This window comes from Triturus cristatus, chromosome 5_1, assembly GCF_964204655.1.
Source record: "Triturus cristatus chromosome 5_1, aTriCri1.1, whole genome shotgun sequence".
Lineage (NCBI taxonomy): Eukaryota > Metazoa > Chordata > Amphibia > Caudata > Salamandridae > Triturus > Triturus cristatus.
In genome coordinates this window covers 422,325,823-422,345,802 of record NC_140587.1, presented here as the reverse complement: position 1 = coordinate 422,345,802, position 19,980 = coordinate 422,325,823, and the positions used below count along the sequence as shown (strand labels likewise).

The following is a 19,980-nucleotide window of genomic DNA, read 5'->3' as shown; positions in this document are numbered from 1 at the left end:
TGAAATCTGCTGACCTTTCCACTCTAGTAGTAAATGTGTGAATCTGTGTTTATTTTCAGTGCCATGGCATAGATTCATTTACAATGACAGTGGAAATAAGTATGGCCCAATAAAGCACATTTTAAAAGGCGAGCATTAATAAGCTTAGATTCACATATTTATCACTGTAATGCAAAGGTCACCCCAATTTCCCAAACCCTGTTCGGTAATATAGCACGTACTTTGGTGCCTTGTAAAAGCGGACTTGTGTGTAGGCATGCTCCACAAGTAAATGTCAGGCCAGATCGGCCTTCACTGCAGCCACTTGTTGTTCTTGTGAGTTCCAGTTGGTTTAAATAGACCCCTATGACGTAGCCACCTTTCTGGGGGATATACTGGCCAGGTAATTACTTTATATTTTAAAGTTGTGGTGAGGTCATGAATAAGAATTGGAAATCTTCTGAAGTGTTTTCTCCTTGTGTTTAGAGTTTTAAGCGTATATTTGTTAAGAAATATAATTCCAGATTTTTCTGCATTTTATTCCGAGATTGACAAAAATACCCGCCATTTCGTAAAATGCTGGCTGGTGGTAATCCTCCCTCTCATTAATATGTTCTGTTTCCTGGGTGCATTTATTGTATCATTTAGTTGTATTCACTCGTGTGCACGTTTTGATCCTTTGTCATAATTTCTGAATATCTAGCCTGGCTAGGCTGTTACACAGAGGCTAGCCCCATTTTCACCTTCGGGAGAAGTTGCAGTAATTCTGTTATACCGCTTGTTCTCACTGCTGATGTTATTGTACCTTTATATGTACATCGCGCGCCGCTGCTGCTGAGTTCACGCATGGCTAGGCGTGTGAAAGCCACAGGGCGGATGAGATAAGATCCTGGAGCAGATGGGTGCAGGCACTTTCTGTTTTCCTTCTTGAATCGGTGCTGTCTGGGTTGCGGCAAGTCTGTTGGGTGACACGGCGGAGGTGTCCCTGGCGGGAGCACGAGGAAGGCGTGGAAGGGTCGTGTTTATCTGTTTGGAGTAGTTTGCTGTTTTAAGGCCCCGACATTGTCCTGCTTCGCGGGGCATCTGTAATTAGTTGTGGTTTAGAGGACAGTTTTCTGACACGTCTGAACTGTTGGGGATTGTTTTGTAAGCAAATGCTTAGCCTGACCTGATAAAGGCCGATTGGGTTTCCCTTGTTTATTTTTCTAGTGTACGTTTTTTTCAGTATTTTGTGGTTTGGGTGAGTAGCATCCCATCGTTTATAAGGGACAGTGTTGACCTTTTAGGGGCTTAGGAAGATGGCGGGGATTTTTTTTTTATTCGCAGTATTGCCTAAGCTATTTTTTTAATTCACTTTTTTGTTGTGTAAAGACTTACTCAAACTGTGTTTGTTATTCTTACACACTGGCGCAAGGCATGGCATCGGCGCCTGTTTTCACAAGTTCCCAGTTAGTGCTCACCACAATTGTTTTCGCCTATGAAACACAGAAAATGCAATAATAACCTGCACAAAATGGGTGCAAATACCGGGCGAACATGTTGTCCCTTATTTTTGTTCACAACTTTAACTCGGACACAAAACAATTTCAGGAAGATGTATCCGGAATTGTCGAGTTGAGTGATTAAACCTGATTTTTGCACCAGGGTGTAAATGGCTTTGTTTGGTTTGCTGCTGTTACCTTCTTGCAATACTACGATTACATATTTCTGAAAGTATGCAATTTATTTATTTATTTTAAAAGTTATATAGCGCTGGCTAGACCCGGAGGTATCAGTGCGCTCTACATGAGGACAAGCATTGTTACAGAGCATAGTTACATAGTTACTAGGTACACAGTTTCAGAGCATAGTTACAAGTTGCTTGAGTGTAGTTACATGCGTTAAAGACCTATACGTAACATTGGTGCAGTTCTTAATATGAAAGCTGTGCCCCGCCATTCCAGAACTTCTTTACTGCCACAAGAGTATGCTTTTGCAAAGTTTCACATGCTAGGATTTATTAAAAGATGCGTGCATGGCACAAGGAAGAAGTATGCACTTGTCCTGAGAAAGCTGAATGTTTGCTGTTCAATGTAAATGAAATGCGAGTGCTTGATATATCACGCGACTGAAGTACATAACAAACCACTGTATCCTGCCTCATTCCCATCCCTTCTTTGCATTACTAACTCAGCCATTGTTTTGTAGGATGACCATGAAAGCTGTGGCTCCAGCTCGACCAACCGCAGTACCACAGAAAGTTCCAAATCTGTGAGCAAGCCACGTCGCATCCAGCAGACTGCCCCCACCGATCCCGACTTACCACCAGGTGACTTACACTAGACTCTGTATAACTATACCAACATGTGTGGTGTTTGCAAATGTGCGCTGTTTGGGAGAACCTGGGTGGGTTTTGTTTTTGTAAGACTTCATACTGTTCTTCCAGTGTCTGTGTCCCTGGACACCCAATGATGTGCTATCAAATGTTTGTCATCTTAAGGCTTGTTCCTGAATCCTCTTCAACCTAGGCGACTAAGGTTTCTGGCTAGAGCATAGTGAGAGCCAACATTTGATAGTAGACAGGGCCTGGGTTACAGTAGTCCTTGAATTCATACTCTGCCCCCTGGTTGCCAGTGGAGAGCTTTCAACTATGTACGGGATTCCTTTTCCAAATGAAGGTTAGGCAAAGTTTTGTTACCTCTATTTGCAACATTGAATTCTTTTAATAAGATTTTTAGGTGCCCTTTGTAGACTGTTGCAATACTCCACTCCACCCATCACAACTGCTTGCGTTCAGCTCTATCTAGTAGGTCATTTTCAAAGAATGGAAGGCTTTTCCTGATAGTTGCAGAACAATTGAAGATTGATATCCATGACAGCATCATTGATTTGAAAGTGCTGTGTCAAATGTAGTACCCACTTTTCTTATTTTCTAATAGGTGGCTGGGAGCGGGCCTCTGGCATCAAGTTAAGAGGCATAGAATGTTCTGTGATCCTCCCGTTTCCAATATCTGTTTTCACTTTATTCAGATAAAGCTTGATTTATTTCATAATGCTGGTTTATGTGATATGGACATTCTGTAATGTTTGTCCGAGTCCTCTAATTAATTTGCCAGATCAACGTGAAGTTGGGTGTCATACATGTACACCTGAAAATGAATCTGATGGCATTCTAATATGTGTAGATAATGAACATCATGTGTGGGAGGATAAATGCCTGTGGAGCACTTCTTGTCACTATTCAAAGTATTGACTCTTCTGATCCCATGAGCATGACCTCCCGGTGGATTTAGAGTAAAGAGCAGATTCTATCCATGATTGTGCCCAATCGCCTGTCTGTGGATTGCATCTTTTCAGTGAAATCTCATGGGTCACAGTAACATAGGCTGCAGAGAGGCTCAATCTTACTTGCATTCACTAGGGAGTTTTTAGGACTCGCCAAACCAGCGCTTGCACAGTCTCATCGAGACATGCTGTATCTAGGATATGAGCTCGAAAAAATGCCCATCTTTTTAATTGATTCCTGTTCTTTCGAAATGTTGGCTTTTGATTGGTGAATACACATAGTAGTCCCTCCTTTTGGAATTTTGTATACTCCCATGAGAACAGGCCCTCTTACGTGTGTTCTTACTGTTCCGGTTATTTATACTTCGAGAGCACTCCTTTTTTTGGTTGGTCTGTGTCTTTGCTCCTTAAGTGTTCTGTTCCACAACACCGCTCCAGGATCCCACTACCCCTCCAAGGCCACTGCTGTTTTGCTCACGACACTGCTTGCCCACCCCCGAGCATTGAATTCTTATCTTATTTTACATTTCTAGCTTTTATTTGTATAGCACCCCTATCCATGCGCTCGGGGAAATTAAACTCCAGACTCGAACGCAGATCCCAAGATCCCCAGTCGGTGGCTCTCACTGCTGCACCATATCCTTTCCTTGGCCATGTTGCAGGGTGCAGTACCATTGTGGTCAAAAGAAGTCCCATGGAACGCCTAGTGACGGCCTTTGGTACTGCACCCGCTTGTTGTTTACTACTGGGATATTTTTTGCCCCAAAAAATAATCTAACAAACATTTTGTTTTTGCAGTGCCAATAACTCAAACTGTCACTAATGCGAGACATATTGCTTTGCAAATGCTTGTTTTCCAATGTTTGTACAGAACACAATTGGTCCCAATGTGAATTATCCAAGTCCAATAATAAATTGTACCCAACACCGTTGATAAAATACACTTCAATGAATTAAGTTCACAGTTTTGTATTCAATATTAAGTTATACAATATATTATATCACAAAGTTGCTCCACAGTAAATGGAAGGTAAGTGCTGAGTAAAGTACTCATGAGTAGAGAAGGAGGGAATAGGAAATTCAAGTGCCAATATCTACAATGTATACAAACAATTCTGTTAGAGCCTGTCTAGAAACGCTTTATATAATGATAAACCACAGTTATAAGATACAGCGTATAGATTCCATGTTATCTATATGTGGATGGTTATCCCAGTACAGGTCGATGTAATTAGAAATGTCGACGTTTCGACTCCAAGAAGGTGGAGAGGCCAATTAACCCTTCCACTCACTGTGGAGCAACTTTGTGATATAATATATTGTATAACTTGATATTCAATACAAAATTGTGAACTTAATTAATTGAAGTGTATGTTATTCATGGTGTGGGGTACAATTTAATATTTAACTTGAATAATTCCCGTTGGGACCAATTGTGTTCTGTACCATACCTTACCCAGGTCCTAAGGTCTATTTGGTTTCCCCATTGTTTTGTAATGGTCTTGTTTTCTAATGTTGACAAGAGCAGTTTCTGTATTGCACAAGTATGTAATCGCTTGATGGTCATGTAGGAGACGGGGATACTTCACTCATTCTTAAAGGTCCCATTTTAATTCTTTGTGGAACGTTTTCAGGCGTCCCAGGGCAGGCGTCCCAGATCAATCAGGGGTTACTGGACTCAGACTGTGACATTTAGATCCTTATACCACGGGTGTCCTGGGACTGAGCCCAAAACTGGGCACCAAGAGCCCCTCTTTAGCACATAACCCACAAAGTCGCAAAGCTGAGCAATCCATTGGTTACTCAGGAAGAGGGTGTGGAGTTAGCGTCTTCGAATTCAAAAGATCATCTATGAGCAGCCAGTAAATCAATGTCCAGCCAATGGTTTTGCTTAAAAAAGGAAAATGTGCTTTACTTCAACACACAACACAATACTGTGCATAAGACTCAAAGTGTACTGTAGATGTTAAACCAGTATTGGAATTGTTGCTCATTGTGCGACTGAACAGTCCCTGCTCTTTTAACACAGACAGATCCCAGTCATTAAACCGCCCAAAAAAGATTTTGCCCTCTCAAGGGAATCCCCCAGGGAAATTGTCCTGATCCGTTGATGGATTCCTGCATGATCACACGTAACGTACACACTGCTCACACATCATCTACACACTGAAGTGACACATTTACAGGTGTCATCCTTGTTCCACACATGGATGGAGCAAAAAACCTGGTTTCAGGGGACTAGCAAACTAATTTAAAAACATACAGAGGCTAGTTGCTGACTTCCCCTGCCAGAAGACATGACAAAAGATCTCTCCTGCCACTATAATCTTGTCCATGTTACCCACTGTCGGGCCTCATCAGCCCTGTGAGCGATGGTAGTTATGCTTATTTAATCGGCGAATGCACATTGAGTGCCGCTTCACACCACTGATCCCTAATCTTGGTCTCAGCCCATGGAACAGGAAGCCTTAACTGCCCATGCATGATTGTTGTACAGGCTGAATTGAGAGTCAGAAAATGTAGGACTTGCTAGGATGAACCCAGGTTGGGGGTGCATGCTAATCAAAGACAAACTGGGACATTTTCTGTCCCATTATTTTTCTTCTTGAATTTTGCTAAGAAAAGGACGGTTAGAAATTGATATTTATAGTTAGCCAAGATGGGAAGGTCTGCCATTGGTTTCTTCAACAGTGAAATGATAATGGTATGTTTCATTGGGCAAGGGCACAGATGCCTTGGACAGAGAAGCATTTAACATACCAGGTGAACACATATGGAAGAATTACTGTAGGCTGGTGGCTCAGACCCACTAACCAGGATGGACAGTATGCTGGCTTGGAGCCTGTTCGCCCCCCCCCCCTCTCTTATTGAAGTGGCCAAGACTTTGGGGGTGTTATTCAATGATCATCTTTCCCTTAAAGCCTAGATTGCTTCTGTAGTGAAATCTTGATTCTGGATTCTAAAAACGTTCAAGTTTCTATATTTTTTGTTGTGGGATGCTCAGAAAATAGTGGTCCAAGCGCTGATTCTCTCCAGGTTAGACTATTCCAACGCTCTTTACTTGGGTCTACCGGAGTTTCTTCTACATCGGCTCCAAGTGGTTCAGAGTACCATAGTCCGGCCTCTTGTACAAACTCACAAGATGGACTTCTGTGGTCACCAGTGAGCAAAGGAATCCCATTCAAAGCCCTAAGAATTGCTTACCGAGCTTTTCATGGAGCAGGACCTAAATATCTTAATGCCAGGATTCAAGAATATTGCCCTTCAAGGGCCTTTTGCTCGAGGGATGCACGGTTACTAGTGGTACCGCGCATCAAGTAAAAGAGACAGGGACGCTCATCCTTTTCGGTACGAGTGACTTTAATTTGGAAACCGCTCCCTCTTCAACTAAGAAATATGCTGGATAACACGTCCTTTTGGAAATTGTTCAAAAACGATTTATTCAGATTATAACATGCCACACTGGATATGTAGTTGGCTCAGCACCGGAACACTCCTGAGTAGCCACGCGCCTTACAAATTGATTCGTTCATTCATTCATTATCTTGTGAGTATTTTCTACTTTTATTGTCTGTCTCATTATATATCTCCGGTAGGATAGTGTTGAATGAATGGTCCACACTATAGTCATAATGGAATGGTTGTTCAGTTATTGATGTTTTGAAAAATTGAGCCAAACAAAGTTATAGCTTTTCATACTGTATGTCAAATTGTGGACCACTGCACAGGATCATATTGCGATTCGAGTTCTGCATTAAAACAAGAACATGTCAGTCTTGTTAAGGGCTCATAGTAATCCAGGATTGGATGAGTCAGTTTTTAGAGTAGGGGAATAATAATAGAGGAATAAGACACTTGGAAGTCTGTTTGGTAATAGCGTGCAAAGTCTGGGGGACTAAGGAGTATGTCTAGCCTCTGATTGTGGATTTCTCAGATTTTTGGCTCTGCTAGGTGCCACAAATCCTGTACATGGTTTGCCTAAGACTGTCTTTCGGAGATGGAGTTACATCAGCTTTGAGGTTAGTCTCTTTCAAGCCTGGTGGGTGATAAGGCTTTCTAGTCCAGCGTATAGAGACCCTGGCAGGAACCCTGCCTATAACAGACAGAAGCGTGTATCCAAAATAAAGTACTAGAGGACCTGTGCAGGTGACACAAAAGGTAGCCAATGTATCTCAGGCACCAAGTCTAGTCACCCTGCTTTGATGTAAAATGCTAAGAAAACAGCGTGCCTGTTTTGAGCTAAGCCGAGTCAGAAGTGCAAGAGAATGTTATTTAGTTCAAACCTATGTCGCTGATGGCCATCCTGGATCCTGGCTTGCAGAGCCCCAGGAGGCGAGAAACCTAATCACTCGGATCCGGACTGTGGCTTAGGGATCTTTTGGATTCAGGTCTTTACTGATGGTCACAATGCCACCAGCCGACAGAAGCCCTAGATCCTCTGTTAGGCAATTTGACTTGTTCAAGATGATTTTCATGAGTTTTACTTTTTTTTTTTTACCTCTTAACAAATGAATGGGGTTTTATGGCTGTTAGACTACAGGTGATAATTTTGGTTATCAGTTTTTAATTAAACATTTAGGCTTTATTCAGGTTTCTCTTCATTACACCCCCCCATATAGTGTAGTTGTGTCACTTATATAGTCTATATTTATATTAAACTCAGTCTCTGATCTTATCTTGTACCTCTCTAGATGGTATTGTGTTTTGCTTCTTGATCCTGATATTCATCACTTAACTGTATGGAGTTGTGCCTATTGGATCCTGCATTAATTTCTCGACTGGTTGCGTTGTGTGTTGATACCTGTGATTATCGCCTAACTGTATAGCCATGAGCTTATCGATTCCTACGTTCCACAGTACTTCTTGCAGGCTAAGATTTGAGCTGTAGACATTCAGTGGAGCGAGTTTGCATTTGAGATGTAGGGTGCAGACACATACATAAACAGAGACTCAGAATTGAGGGCATCGGTTAATGTATTTCCTTCTGTGCAGGATTAAAGGTCTAAGGATCCAAGTTAGGCAAGCAGATATGTGCTTATAGGTCTGTATGCACCAACGTGCACTTGCTTTAGCACACAGTTCTGTGAATACACAGGAGATACTAACCGTAAAGCAATGAGCATACAAGCATATTAAAGTGCCAGATACTATTACATACAAGGTCAGTTGTAATCACGAATGCCTGAGTCCTTGAAGATGTACCATATTTTTGGGGCTTAAACCAACAAATATTTAATGGTTGATTTTGAATGTTTAGCTTTGCATAGGGTCCTCAGTTGTATAAAGCCACAGAGCATTTTACACATGGCGTTGATTTATGATATTAAGATTTATTATTATCTCTATTAAGATACTATAAGTATCACTGTTTTTATTATTCCTAAGAAACCTTTTGGGAATTAAGCCCCTAAATAAGAGTTCTAAGCGCTGAATACATTGTGTTATCACTTCTAATCTATAATTTGATGTGTTAAACCGAATATTTTAATTGAACATCTTTGAGCACAAATTGTAAGCCTTCTAATAAATAAATAATGAAAAATAACAGACAACTGCAATGTTGACAGAGTGGCTTTCAGTGCAGTGCCAGACCATGCAATACCTTAATTTGGGGTGGAATACAGGTTGGATATAGTAATGCACATTTTTGACCAGTGATGTGTGGCTGGTGGCACGCTACAGTTAAAGAATCCGTATGCAACGGACATTTTTTTAAATAAATTCAGCGTGTGAATCGAACAGGAAAAAGTGGTTCCTTAGAACAATTCTTAAGACTTGAACTTGGCCAAACCTTTCAAAAAGGAGAGTCTGTGGTTACTACGAGGGCCTGTAGCCCACTTTTGTTTGCAGATAGCTTGGTTTGAATGTTGTCGGAGTTTGGCCAGGGTGCATTTACTCTTTAGTTTCTTGTTTACTTCTCTCCTGCCCCGGTCTTCCTCTCTCACAACTTTAATAGATTCCTCTTGTCCTTTCGTGAGCTTAGTAGAAATTCGTGCATCGCGAAGTATTCTCAAACACCAGCATGGCATTGGAAAACCTTTTTAAAAATAGAAAATGGGTAACTCATTTTTAACACCGACAGTCTTGACGTTTGCCAATAAACTGGCAGAAAAAGCAGATTAAACCAGCTTTTATCTAGCACTTTTTTAAATTTATGAAGAGACAGTCTACCACTCCTGCTATCTCTGTAAAACTCAAATGTAATTTAATGAATTGTTGGGAAAGATCGAAATAAAATATTGTTTAAGCTCTAATAAAAAACAGATGCTGCGTAATATCTTTCTATCTAATGACAAAATAATGCATTTTCTTGGCTGCAAATGCAAAGCTTTCAAACAGGAATGTGTTTGTTTCAGGAGGACCGTAGTGTAAACCATGTCAATTTTTGTGATAGTTTTATGTGCTAACAGACAGACTTATGAAGCCAGGAAGCTGCCAAGCACATTACTCAAAGATGAAAATTCCCTGGCAGTCAGAGAAAACAAATATTTTTAAACTTAACTCACAGCTAAACATATTACATTGTTTATTTAGTTCAGTGCTTTTTCTGTGGTACAAACTACTATTGTTAAAATAGTCCATTGTATCATTCGCCAATATTTAAGTTGTGTTAGGTTCCTGATCATTCACATGCTTGAATTGGGTAGAGATTTTTAAAGCTCGGAAGAGGCGTAGGATTTCAGTTTATTAATTTGTAGTTGTGTAACTTGTGTGCTACTTCTCTTGCACAACCCAGTGAGCTTCCTGCAGGCTACACCGACTGACAGCCTCAATTTAAAGGATTGTTTTTGCCTTGCTCCCTTTTCTCTCTTGGTGCAACCACATATTTGCCCTTTGTCGAGCATGCTAGGTCTCACGGAGTGCAAAGTGTGGGCAGGGCAGTTTTCACTTGCTGGTGGCATGCAGCACGACTTCCATGTTTGAACCCAGTTTCTTCTTTGCACGTCCTGGTTGGGAGCAGGGATAACTGTACATGTTGCTGAAAAATGTTGTTTGGGCACTTGGTAAACACTAATAGATGATGCCCTTCATCTTCAACCACTAAAGACATCTACTACGTATGAGTTATTCATTATTGGCTTTACACCTCTCGCTGGGACTGGTTGAAGGATCTACAAATCCAGTTGAAATGACTTGATCTTTGCTAGATGAGGTGCTCCTAACTGCATGAAAGACACAGTCAAATCAGTTGACTAGAGTCTTCTGCAATTAAAATGTCCTGTGCCTGTATCCTTATTGTGTTCCAAATCCATCTATTCTGGAATTAAAGCAAGAGAAGCATTACTCTGAATTAATGAAAAGCCGGACAGTTTACTTGACCCTGGGTGCAAGAGCCTATGTTACTCCAATTGAACATTGAATGGTTGCTTCTGTGCTCATTTGTTATGTGTTATATGTCCAAATAATAGCTTATCCATGACGGTAGTAAGCCCCATTCCAGTCAAGGTTGCAATGTTTGCATCTTGCATTAATTACAAAGGCACTTTTTTATATTGTAGATTCTCTTTGAGGTTCCTGTACTTGCGCATGGACAGCCCAGTTGCAAAAGACAGCTTAGTACGATTGAAAAATGTTTCAGCAAGATTGAGCCCTCATAGTTTTTTTTTTTCCAAACAACAGTGGTGTGTTTACATAAACACTGGTGACAGTAGTAGTGGCCTGCACTCGTGGGTTTTAGGGTGACACGCCTCCAAATGCTTCCTGGTCAGTTGTTGTATTTCTATGCTTACTGGAGGCAGCTCTGCAAAGTTTCACTCCCTTGGAGCTAATGAAAAGCATATTTAAATTGTGCCAGTGTGATGGACTGAGTGTCCATTCTTTTTTTGCCCATGGGTAAATTAGAACTTTTTTGGAAACTGGAACTATAACAGCCACCCTCAGATCAGTAGCCAAAAAAGACCAGGCAGGATTGAGCACCGCTAAATCTGATAGTTTGAAATTGAGCTCAGACGCTTGGTACTCTGTATTCCAGTCTCTGAATATATGCCTTCCAAATTGACCCCCTCTGCGGGAGGATCTGTTGTCGCAACAGCAGTGCACCATTTTACACTCAGACCTCACACTAAACACCTCCATGCTTGTATATTGAACTGAAGCAACTGTGGCTGTACTTCATCAATTCTTTTTTTTTTTTTTTTATTCTTTTTATTGGCATTTTCAATAACAAACTTAAAACAATGCTTCACACTGCTGCGTACATATTTCAGGCAATGACGACACGTCTCCCCTCCAACAAGGCACAAATTACGGAATGGCAAGGACATCAATTCAGTGTTACATGTCAATCTTCGCTTTACCCAACCGTCAATCCGCCACATCTGCCCACCCGTGTCTCCCCACCCCAACAGCCGCCAACACGCCACCCGGGCAGCAGCAAGTATTGACCTCACCCTCCCGTCCTAGGGGATAACATCGAGCTACAGCGTTTGTAGCGGAGTTAGCTCCAGCCAGTGTATGAAGGGCCCCCATACATCCCTAGGCCTGGATCGCATCGGCATGAGCTCCCAGTACAGGGTCAACTGGGTCTGGCAATAGACAACGCTTTTAACCCATACCTTAATGCTAGGTGACGTAACAACTCCCCAATGCATAGCAACTTGTCGTTTGGCCAATAATAATAGCATTGCTGGCAGTTTACGGTGTTTGGGCTCAACCATGTGCAAAATCCCCAGCAATGCAACCTGGGGTGTGCATGGGATCGGTATGCCCGTGATAGCGCATATTATCTCCACTACCCTTGTCCAGAACAACGCTATTGCAGGACAGCCCCACGCCATATGTATAAAGGTGGCCCCCGAGGCGTGACAGCGCCAGCATTCATCGGTGTCCCTTAAACCCATGCGGTGCAACCGGCTTGGTGTGCGATAAGTCATGTGTATGTACTTGAAGTGGATCAGGCGCAGCCTGTAGTTGGGGGACAGAATCTCAAGTAGCTTACAGCACAGATCCCAGTGTATATCAGAAATTTCCGCTCCCAGTTCCGCCGCCCACAGGCCCCGCGCCGCCGGAAGCATCACGGGGTGGTTAGTCTGCATTCGCACATACAATCGGGAGACCAGCTTGCGGCCAGAGTCCACAGACAACACATTCTCCAAAGCAAGCAGATCCGGCGGTGGCGCCGGGAAAGTGGGGAACAGCCTCCTGCTTGAGTGGCGGAGCTGGTAATAAAGAAGCGTGTCCAGTAGTGTCGGTGCCTCCGATCCACACATCTGCTCCGGCGTGAGGAAGGTGTCATCCGGAAACAGATCGCCCCCAGTGTGGAGGCCTAGCTCCGCGGCCCGCTCCCCGGTCCGCATAGTCCGCAGCGGCGGCCACATCGGGTTCCCGCGCAGGGGCACAGAGCGGGTATAAAGCATATCTAAGCCAGCCCTACTTCTCAAACCATTCCAGGCCCACCTGAGTGCGTGCACCGGGTCGATTTCCGTGCACCTCCGGACGTGTGGGGCGTAGAGTGCAACAGTCAGCGGCAGTGGAGCCGCCCTGTCGGTCTCGATCGCCACGTGCGGTTGAAACGGTGTGGGGTGCGCCCAGTAGTGCAGGAACTGTGCCTGTGCACAGTAGGCATATAATGAGAAGTCTGGCGCAGCCAGGCCGCCCTGTCTCTGTGGGAGAGTGAGGGTCTCCCAGGACACCCTCGGCTGTTTACCCCCCCAGGCCATCTCCACCATCAAGGAGCGCAGCTGTCGCAGAAAATGTGCGGTCAGGGGCAGCGGTATATTCACGAATAAGTAGAGGAGTTTGGGCAGGATCACCATTTTAGCCACAGCAATCCTGCCAGCCAGCGAAAGGGGCAAATGCTTCCAGCGACCAACCCTCTCCTCTACCCAACCCGTCACACGCCCATAATTTTCAGTCCATATCTGCTGCATATCTGTGCTCACCCAAATCCCCAGGTATCGCACCGGCCCATTCGCCCATTTCAGTGGGCAGTCCGGGGTAAAGCGGGGAGTCCCGGTAGTCAGGGGTAGAATGACTGACTTCTCCCAATTTATATTGACACCCGACAACCGTCCGTATTCCAGCAGTTCTCGTGTCAGAGGGGAGAGGTTAACCTGAGGATCAGAGACGTATAGCGTAACATCATCTGCATATAGCGATATGGTCAGCGCCCTTGACGAGAAGCCAATGCCTCTGGCCGCATGATGTTGTCTAATGCGGGCAGCCAAAGGTTCTGTGGCGATGGCAAAAAGCAGAGGCGACAGGGGGCAACCCTGTCTCGTGCCTCTCCGAATGGCAAATGGCTCAGAGATCAACCCGTTGACCCTTACCCTAGCAGTAATGCCGGTATAAAGCAGTCTAATGTATCTGATAAAGGCCTCACTCACCCCCATGCGCTGCAGCAGAGGAAACAGGAACCCCCATTCCAGGGAGTCGAACGCTTTGGTGGCATCCAACAGCACCGCCGCAGCCTTAACATGTGGGGCCAAATAGTGCATTACACCGAAGAGGGTGCGGAGGTTATGGGACGTCGATCGGCCCGGTATAAAGCCCGACTGATCCGGGCGGATCATCAGGGGTAACACCGGCTGTAGACGAGTTGCAAGCATTTTCGCAAAGATCTTAGCGTCCGTGTTGATTAATGATAATGGCCTGTAGGAGTCACATTGCTGGACATCCTTATCTGGTTTCAGGAGGGTTATGATGACAGCCTCCCTCATGGAGTCTGGGAGTATACCCGACTCGACCGCCTCCGCATATATTGCCAACAGGCGGGGGGCCAGGAGATCTGCATATTCCTTGTAGAACTGCGCCGGGAGGCCGTCCGGCCCCGGCGCCTTACCGGCTGCTAATGACCCAATGGCCTCCCGTACATCGTCTGCCTCAAATGGTCGATCGAAGTACCCTTTCTGGTGCGCATTAAACCATATAAGCTGTATAGTATCAAAATATTCAGACAGCTCCGCCTGTGGGTGGGCTGCCCGAGACCTATACAAATCCCTGTAAAAAGTCCGGAAGGTATCTAGTATTTCCGGAGGGGTATACACGGTATCACCACCCACAGTCATCACTGAGGAGACAAAAGTAGAGGGCCGCTGTGAGCGCAGCAGGAGGGCGAGCGTTTTGCCCGGGCGATCCCCTTCCCCATATCGGCGGGCCACCGCATGTTTAGTCAGGAATTTGAGCTCCCTGTCAGCCTCTGTTTGATATTCAGTGAGCGTGGCGCGAGTGTCCGCCAACGTGGCAGTCGAGGGGTCCGAGCAGTACTGCACCTCCAGTGAGTGCAGGCGATCTTCTAATTTACCGAGCGCACCCCTTATAGTCTTTAGGACTTTGGCCTGTCCCGCAATGCAGTGGCCCCTTATCACCACCTTAAACGCGTCCCACAAGGTGCCCAACGACGTCACGGAACCCTCATTGTGCTCAAAGTAGTCAAGTATGTGTTGATGGATATCCTCCCGAAACACCGGATCTGACAGGGCCTGTGGCGGCAGTCGCCACGTGAAGGGCGTGATGTATGGCTTGGGGACACGCAGAGTTAGCTCAACAGGGGAGTGGTCTGAGAGGGTACGCGCCTTATGAGCGACTGCAGACACCCAAGCATGGACCTGCGGGGTCAAGAGCCAGAAGTCCAAGCGGGACCAGGCTCCTCTGTGCGGGGTGAAGCAGGTGCCTTCCCTAACCGCGGGATGCAATACCCGCCACGAGTCCAGTAGATTATAATCAGCCATTAGGCCGCGTATGAGACTTGCAGCTTGCGGGTGATGTGCGCGAGCAGCCCCCTCCCTATCCAGGTCCAGCGACAGCACGGCATTGAAATCTCCTCCCCACATGCAATCCCCTCCACCCAGTGATTGTGCCAGGTGCCAGACGTGACGGAAAAACCCAGGGTCATCCGAGTTGGGGCCATATGTATTAACTAACGTCAGCGGCATGTGAAATAGTTTCCCGCTCAGAATGATGTAGCGCCCCTCAGTGTCAGCATTTACCTTAAACGTTTGCCAAGGAAGGCCTTTACGGATAAGAATAGCCACTCCCCAGGAATAGCTGGAGCAGCCGGAGGTGTGTATCTCGCCCCATCTAGCACCTCGCAGCTTGTCCCCGGCGTTTCGAGGCAAATGAGTTTTTTGTAGGAAACATATGTCAATGTGGTGTCGTGACAAATGTGCATGAGTCAAGCGTATCTTGCGGTGATCGTTAAGACCGCGGATATTCCATGTAAGGCAGCGCAACTCGGTCAGGGAGGCTTATATGTGTGTGTCCCATACAGTGGCAAGGATATCAATGTCCCACTTACCAGGGGCCACCGGGGGTCCCCCCGCTGCCCATTCCCCGGGATCGGCAACCATATACAGTCAGCCTGTGGCAAGGTCGCGTCGTCATGTCGTGGTGCATTAAGAAACCGCAGTGAGATAGCAACAACCAACAATAACCAGAACCCCCCACCACCCACTCCAACCCCCCAATCAGGTTGAGATACAGTCCCCCCCCCCTCTTCCCCACCCAACAATAACTGTCATGTAACAATATCTCGGGAATCATCCCACAGGGCGTGGGGTCACCGGCTCACACCCCTGTCGAAAAGCGACAGGGTGGCCGAACATTGCTGCCTTTTGTCAACGCAGTACAACAATCCACAGCGAAAGGAGGCCCAACATTCCTCCCCCCGCAACGCTCCGTAAGGTATCAGCGATGTGGGCCGTGGCAAGTCGAACCAGTTCTCACAGGTCCGGGACAGATCCGTCGGCCCCTGCAGGCACCACGGACATCCAGCTGCGGCTACAGGCCGCGTACCTGACAGTCGCGGTGTGCAGCGTCTCTGCACATCTCAAAGTGATAGCGCGCTGTGACATTCAGTGTCGCTCAACTGGCCCAGCGGAGGAGTGCCTTGCTCATCTCCTCGCTCACATTGCGAGCGCTCTGCCTGCCTCGCAAATTTGAGCGCATCCGCCGCGGCTGTAAAGATCATTGGCTTCCTTTTGTGGTGTATCCGCAGCTTGGCCGGGTATAACATGGCATATTTAGTCCCCACCTTCTGGAATATTTTTTTAGCCGGTATAAATTCTCGCCTCGCAGCCTGTACCGCTTGCGTAAAATCCGGAAACAAGGAGATGGCCATATTTTGAAATCGGAGCTCACCTTTTTCACGCGCCAACCTCAGGATGGTATCCCTGTCACGGTAGTTCAGAACCCGTGCCAGGATCGGCCGCGGCGGAGCTCCAGGCACGGGTCGCGGCCCCAGCGTGCGGTGCGCCCGCTCGACCAGGAACATGGCCGACAGGTCCGCCCCAAACAGTTCGCGGAACATTCCTTCAATAAATTGTTCCATGTTGCCAATGTTTGTGGATTCCGCAATGCCAATAATACGCACATTATTTCTTCGGGAACGGGCTTCCAAATCCTCCTTGCGCCCTCTGATCACCTCCAGGACCTTGTCCATGCGAAGTAGCCTCTCCTGGGTGTCTCCTTGGCTCTCCTCGCAGTCGGTAATCCGCGCCTCTGCCGCAGCGATCTGCTCCTCGTGCTGGTCTACCTTATGAGATATGCCATCAAGCCGCTGGGCCATGGAGTCGAGCTTGCCATCGATTTCCTTGAGGCAGCCTTTAAGGTCGCGGAACATGCTTCTGACATCGTCCTCCGGTGTTGGGTCTAGCTGCGTTTCAGGGACCACATTCGGCGATGGCGGAACCGCCACAGCGCCGCGGGAAGCCTGCTTCTCAAAGTGGAGCTTCCGCTGCTTGGTGTCGGATTTTCCCATGTCGCCTACTAGGGGCCTTCACACACCGGCACCAATGAAGAGGGGCAGTTGGCACTCCGCAGGCCACGGGCCCCAACCAGCGCCAGGTCGCAGAGGTCAGGTATTCGTCCCTCCAAGCGGCCCTCACGCACCTCGGGGGACCTCTCCAGGTAGGCCCGGCCCAGCCAGCTCTCGGCCCTCCCGGGCAGCGGGTCGGCAGCAGCCACGCACCAATCGCGGACTCACCGCGGTCAGGCAGCAGCCCGGAAAGTCACCCGGCCTCTCACGCGCTGTTTGCCACCACCTCGTAGCGCTGTAGACATTCAGAGGCCTGGGCACGGATTAACACAGGCCAGACAGCCGGAGTCCCCTCATCGCAGGTATGGAACGGGCCTCGCAGCGTCCTTTTTCCGCCGCCTCACGCCAGCAGGAGTACCGGCCCAGTCAGCAGCGCAGATCGCGGCCACGCCGGCAAGGCCCAGGCAGTCAGTTTATCAGGCCAGCACACAACGCGCTCCAGAGCCGCCACGAAGGCCGCACACAGCCCAGCAGGGGCCCGCCGCTTCACCTCGGGTTCCAATCGCCGGGCATCCAACGCTCCGCAGGCGTCCACGCCGGTCTCTGCGCGCCCACCGGTCAACGGCCCTCGACCAGGGCCTCGCGTAGCGGATGTCGCCACCCAGCGCGGCACACCCCAGCCGCCGGAGCCACGAGGGCCTGTATCTCCGGATTTCCGCAGCCGATTTCTGCCGCAGGAGCACCGCCGGAATCCTCGGCGTCAGGGCACCTCCCGCCGTAGCTTCCCTGCACGGAAATTTAGGCAGAGGCCGGATGGGCTAACGGATTGGTTGTCCGGCCGGCAGAGCCCCGTTACACGGCGGCCATCTTGCAGCTCGGCTCGGCCACGCCCCACGTACTTCATCAATTCTAAGGTTTGCAGGAGCAGTGATTTTTCCTGCTCCATCCTGCAGAAAGCCCACTTACCTTCTGGCACGTGCCATTTCTTTGATTCACAGGGTGAGAAATCTACGTTTAGAAGAATCTATCATTTATCTTTGGTCATACTCTTTCAGGTGAATAATCTGTCTAAACGCTGGATCTTTATGGCCTGTACACCTCCCCACTGGAATGGACTTTTGGGAATAATTAGGTCCCAAATTTGTTTATGCAAACCATGACTACAAGTCCTGGAGGCAGGACTCAGTTGTAACACAGGCAGATGCTACAACTTTCCGGTGCATAGGAACTATTGCAGGAGTTTCAAGATCCAGTTTGGCACCTGGGAGAGAGTCAAAAGATTAGGAGTCTGTGGTTGGCTAGAATATCCACCAGAAAGAGTATTACTTACATTCTTCCTCCCCATCGGCTCAGCCACCTCTTCTCCATCATCTCCACTCTTGCACTACCCTTCCCACCTCTGTGCTCTGTTGTGTTTATAATGTTAATGTTAATGTTAATGTTATGGTGATTTGTATAGCGCACGGCTGCCCCAGCCAAGGGGCGTCCCGGCGCTGCGAAAAAACCAAATGCAGAGAGAAAGGGACGCAAAGAAAGAAAAGCAATTATTGAAAAAGGTAAGTTTTGATAGCCTTTCTAAAGGTCAAAAGGTCCTGCATGCCACGGATAGATTCCGGAAGACTATTCCATAACTTGGCAGCTAAGAAGCTAAAGGATCGGCCGCCTACTCTGGCCAGTCTGGTGCGAGGGATGATCGCAAGATGTTGTCCCTCTGATCGAAGCGACCTCCTAGGAGTGTACTCCGACAAGAGGGGGCATAGCATTGGGGGAGAGGCGGTTTTAAGGATTTTAAAGGCTAAACATAGTGCCTTAAACTGGATTCTTTTACCCACCGGGAGCCAGTGTAATTTTCTCAAGGCTCCAGTCGTTGAGGATTGGCAAGGAAGACCTACCAGCACCCTGGCAGCTGCGTTCTGAACTCTCTGTAGTCTGGAGGTTTCGGCATATATATATATATATATATATATATATACACACACACACACTATCTACTGGCGGTCGCCAGTAGATAGTTATAGTTAGGACCGTGTTTCCATAGGAAATCTGAAAATTCTATTTTGAATAACTTTGGCGCCGGTTGACGAATCCTCGCAAAATTTTCAAAACTAATGGGGCGCTCCGCTCAGCTCCTACCCTGAAAGTCTCGGGGCGATTCGTCAAGTGGGGGCCGAGAAAAAAGGGGGGTCCCAAAACGTGTTTTCCCCATGCATTTTCCCATAGGACCTTTAGTCGAAGGTACAGCCCGAACGGCTAAACAGAATTACTTGAAATTTGGCAGAGATGTAGTCCTCAGGTCAGGGATGTGGTAGTTCCTGAGAAAATAGCATTTAAAAGCATATAAATATCTATAAGCGCGTACCGTGCGCGCACCCTAACATGCGCGAGCGTAATTCTGATTGGTGGTTACATGTTAGTCAACGTTCGAATCGGTCGAAATCAGGAAGTGTCGACCGCCATTTTGTTTGTTTTCAGTGCGAGAGTGAAAATGGAAGGTGCCGAAAGTGAAAAGGGGGCAGGATAGAGAGTTCCTGACCCCCTAGCCTTTGTCAGGGGGTCCCTGAAGGACCCCGAAGGCAGAATTTTTTTTTAAATTTTTTTTTTAAAAATCGCGGGGGTGCGCAAGGTGTAAAACCAAAAAACCAAAAAAAAATTTTATACGTAGTTTATTGTAAAATAAATATATAAAAAAATAATAATACATACATAACTTAGCATTTAAAAAACCGTACAAATTCACTGCAAAAACCATAGGTTTCATACACGTTATAGTTAGGAATTAGCATTTAAAAAACCTTGCAAATTTACTTAAAAAACCATAGGTTTCACACATGTTATAGTTAGGTGGATATTTCACTCGTAAAAAAACTAATGAAATTCCCCCGTTATAGTTAGTTCAGATAACTATAACTCGCGCGACCGCCACTCTATCACAAGGATGATGTCATCAGTGATGTCACTGACCATATCATGAGTGATGTAATATGTGACGTCATCAGCAGTGCATTTGTGAGGGCCTGCAGCTGCACACTTACTTATAGAGGCAG

At 46.6% G+C, this 19,980-nt stretch overlaps 1 protein-coding gene across 1 annotated transcript in view; it reads left to right on the top strand.

Moving 5' to 3' along the window:
• VPS13B (vacuolar protein sorting 13 homolog B) overlaps positions 1-19,980 on the top strand; it is a 2,934,705-nt gene that overhangs the window by 182,722 nt on the left and 2,732,003 nt on the right. The window contains exon 4 of the mRNA XM_085605186.1: positions 2,167-2,287. Within this exon, the coding sequence (XP_085461312.1) occupies positions 2,167-2,287 (121 nt within the window). The remainder of the gene's footprint in view (positions 1-2,166; positions 2,288-19,980) is intronic.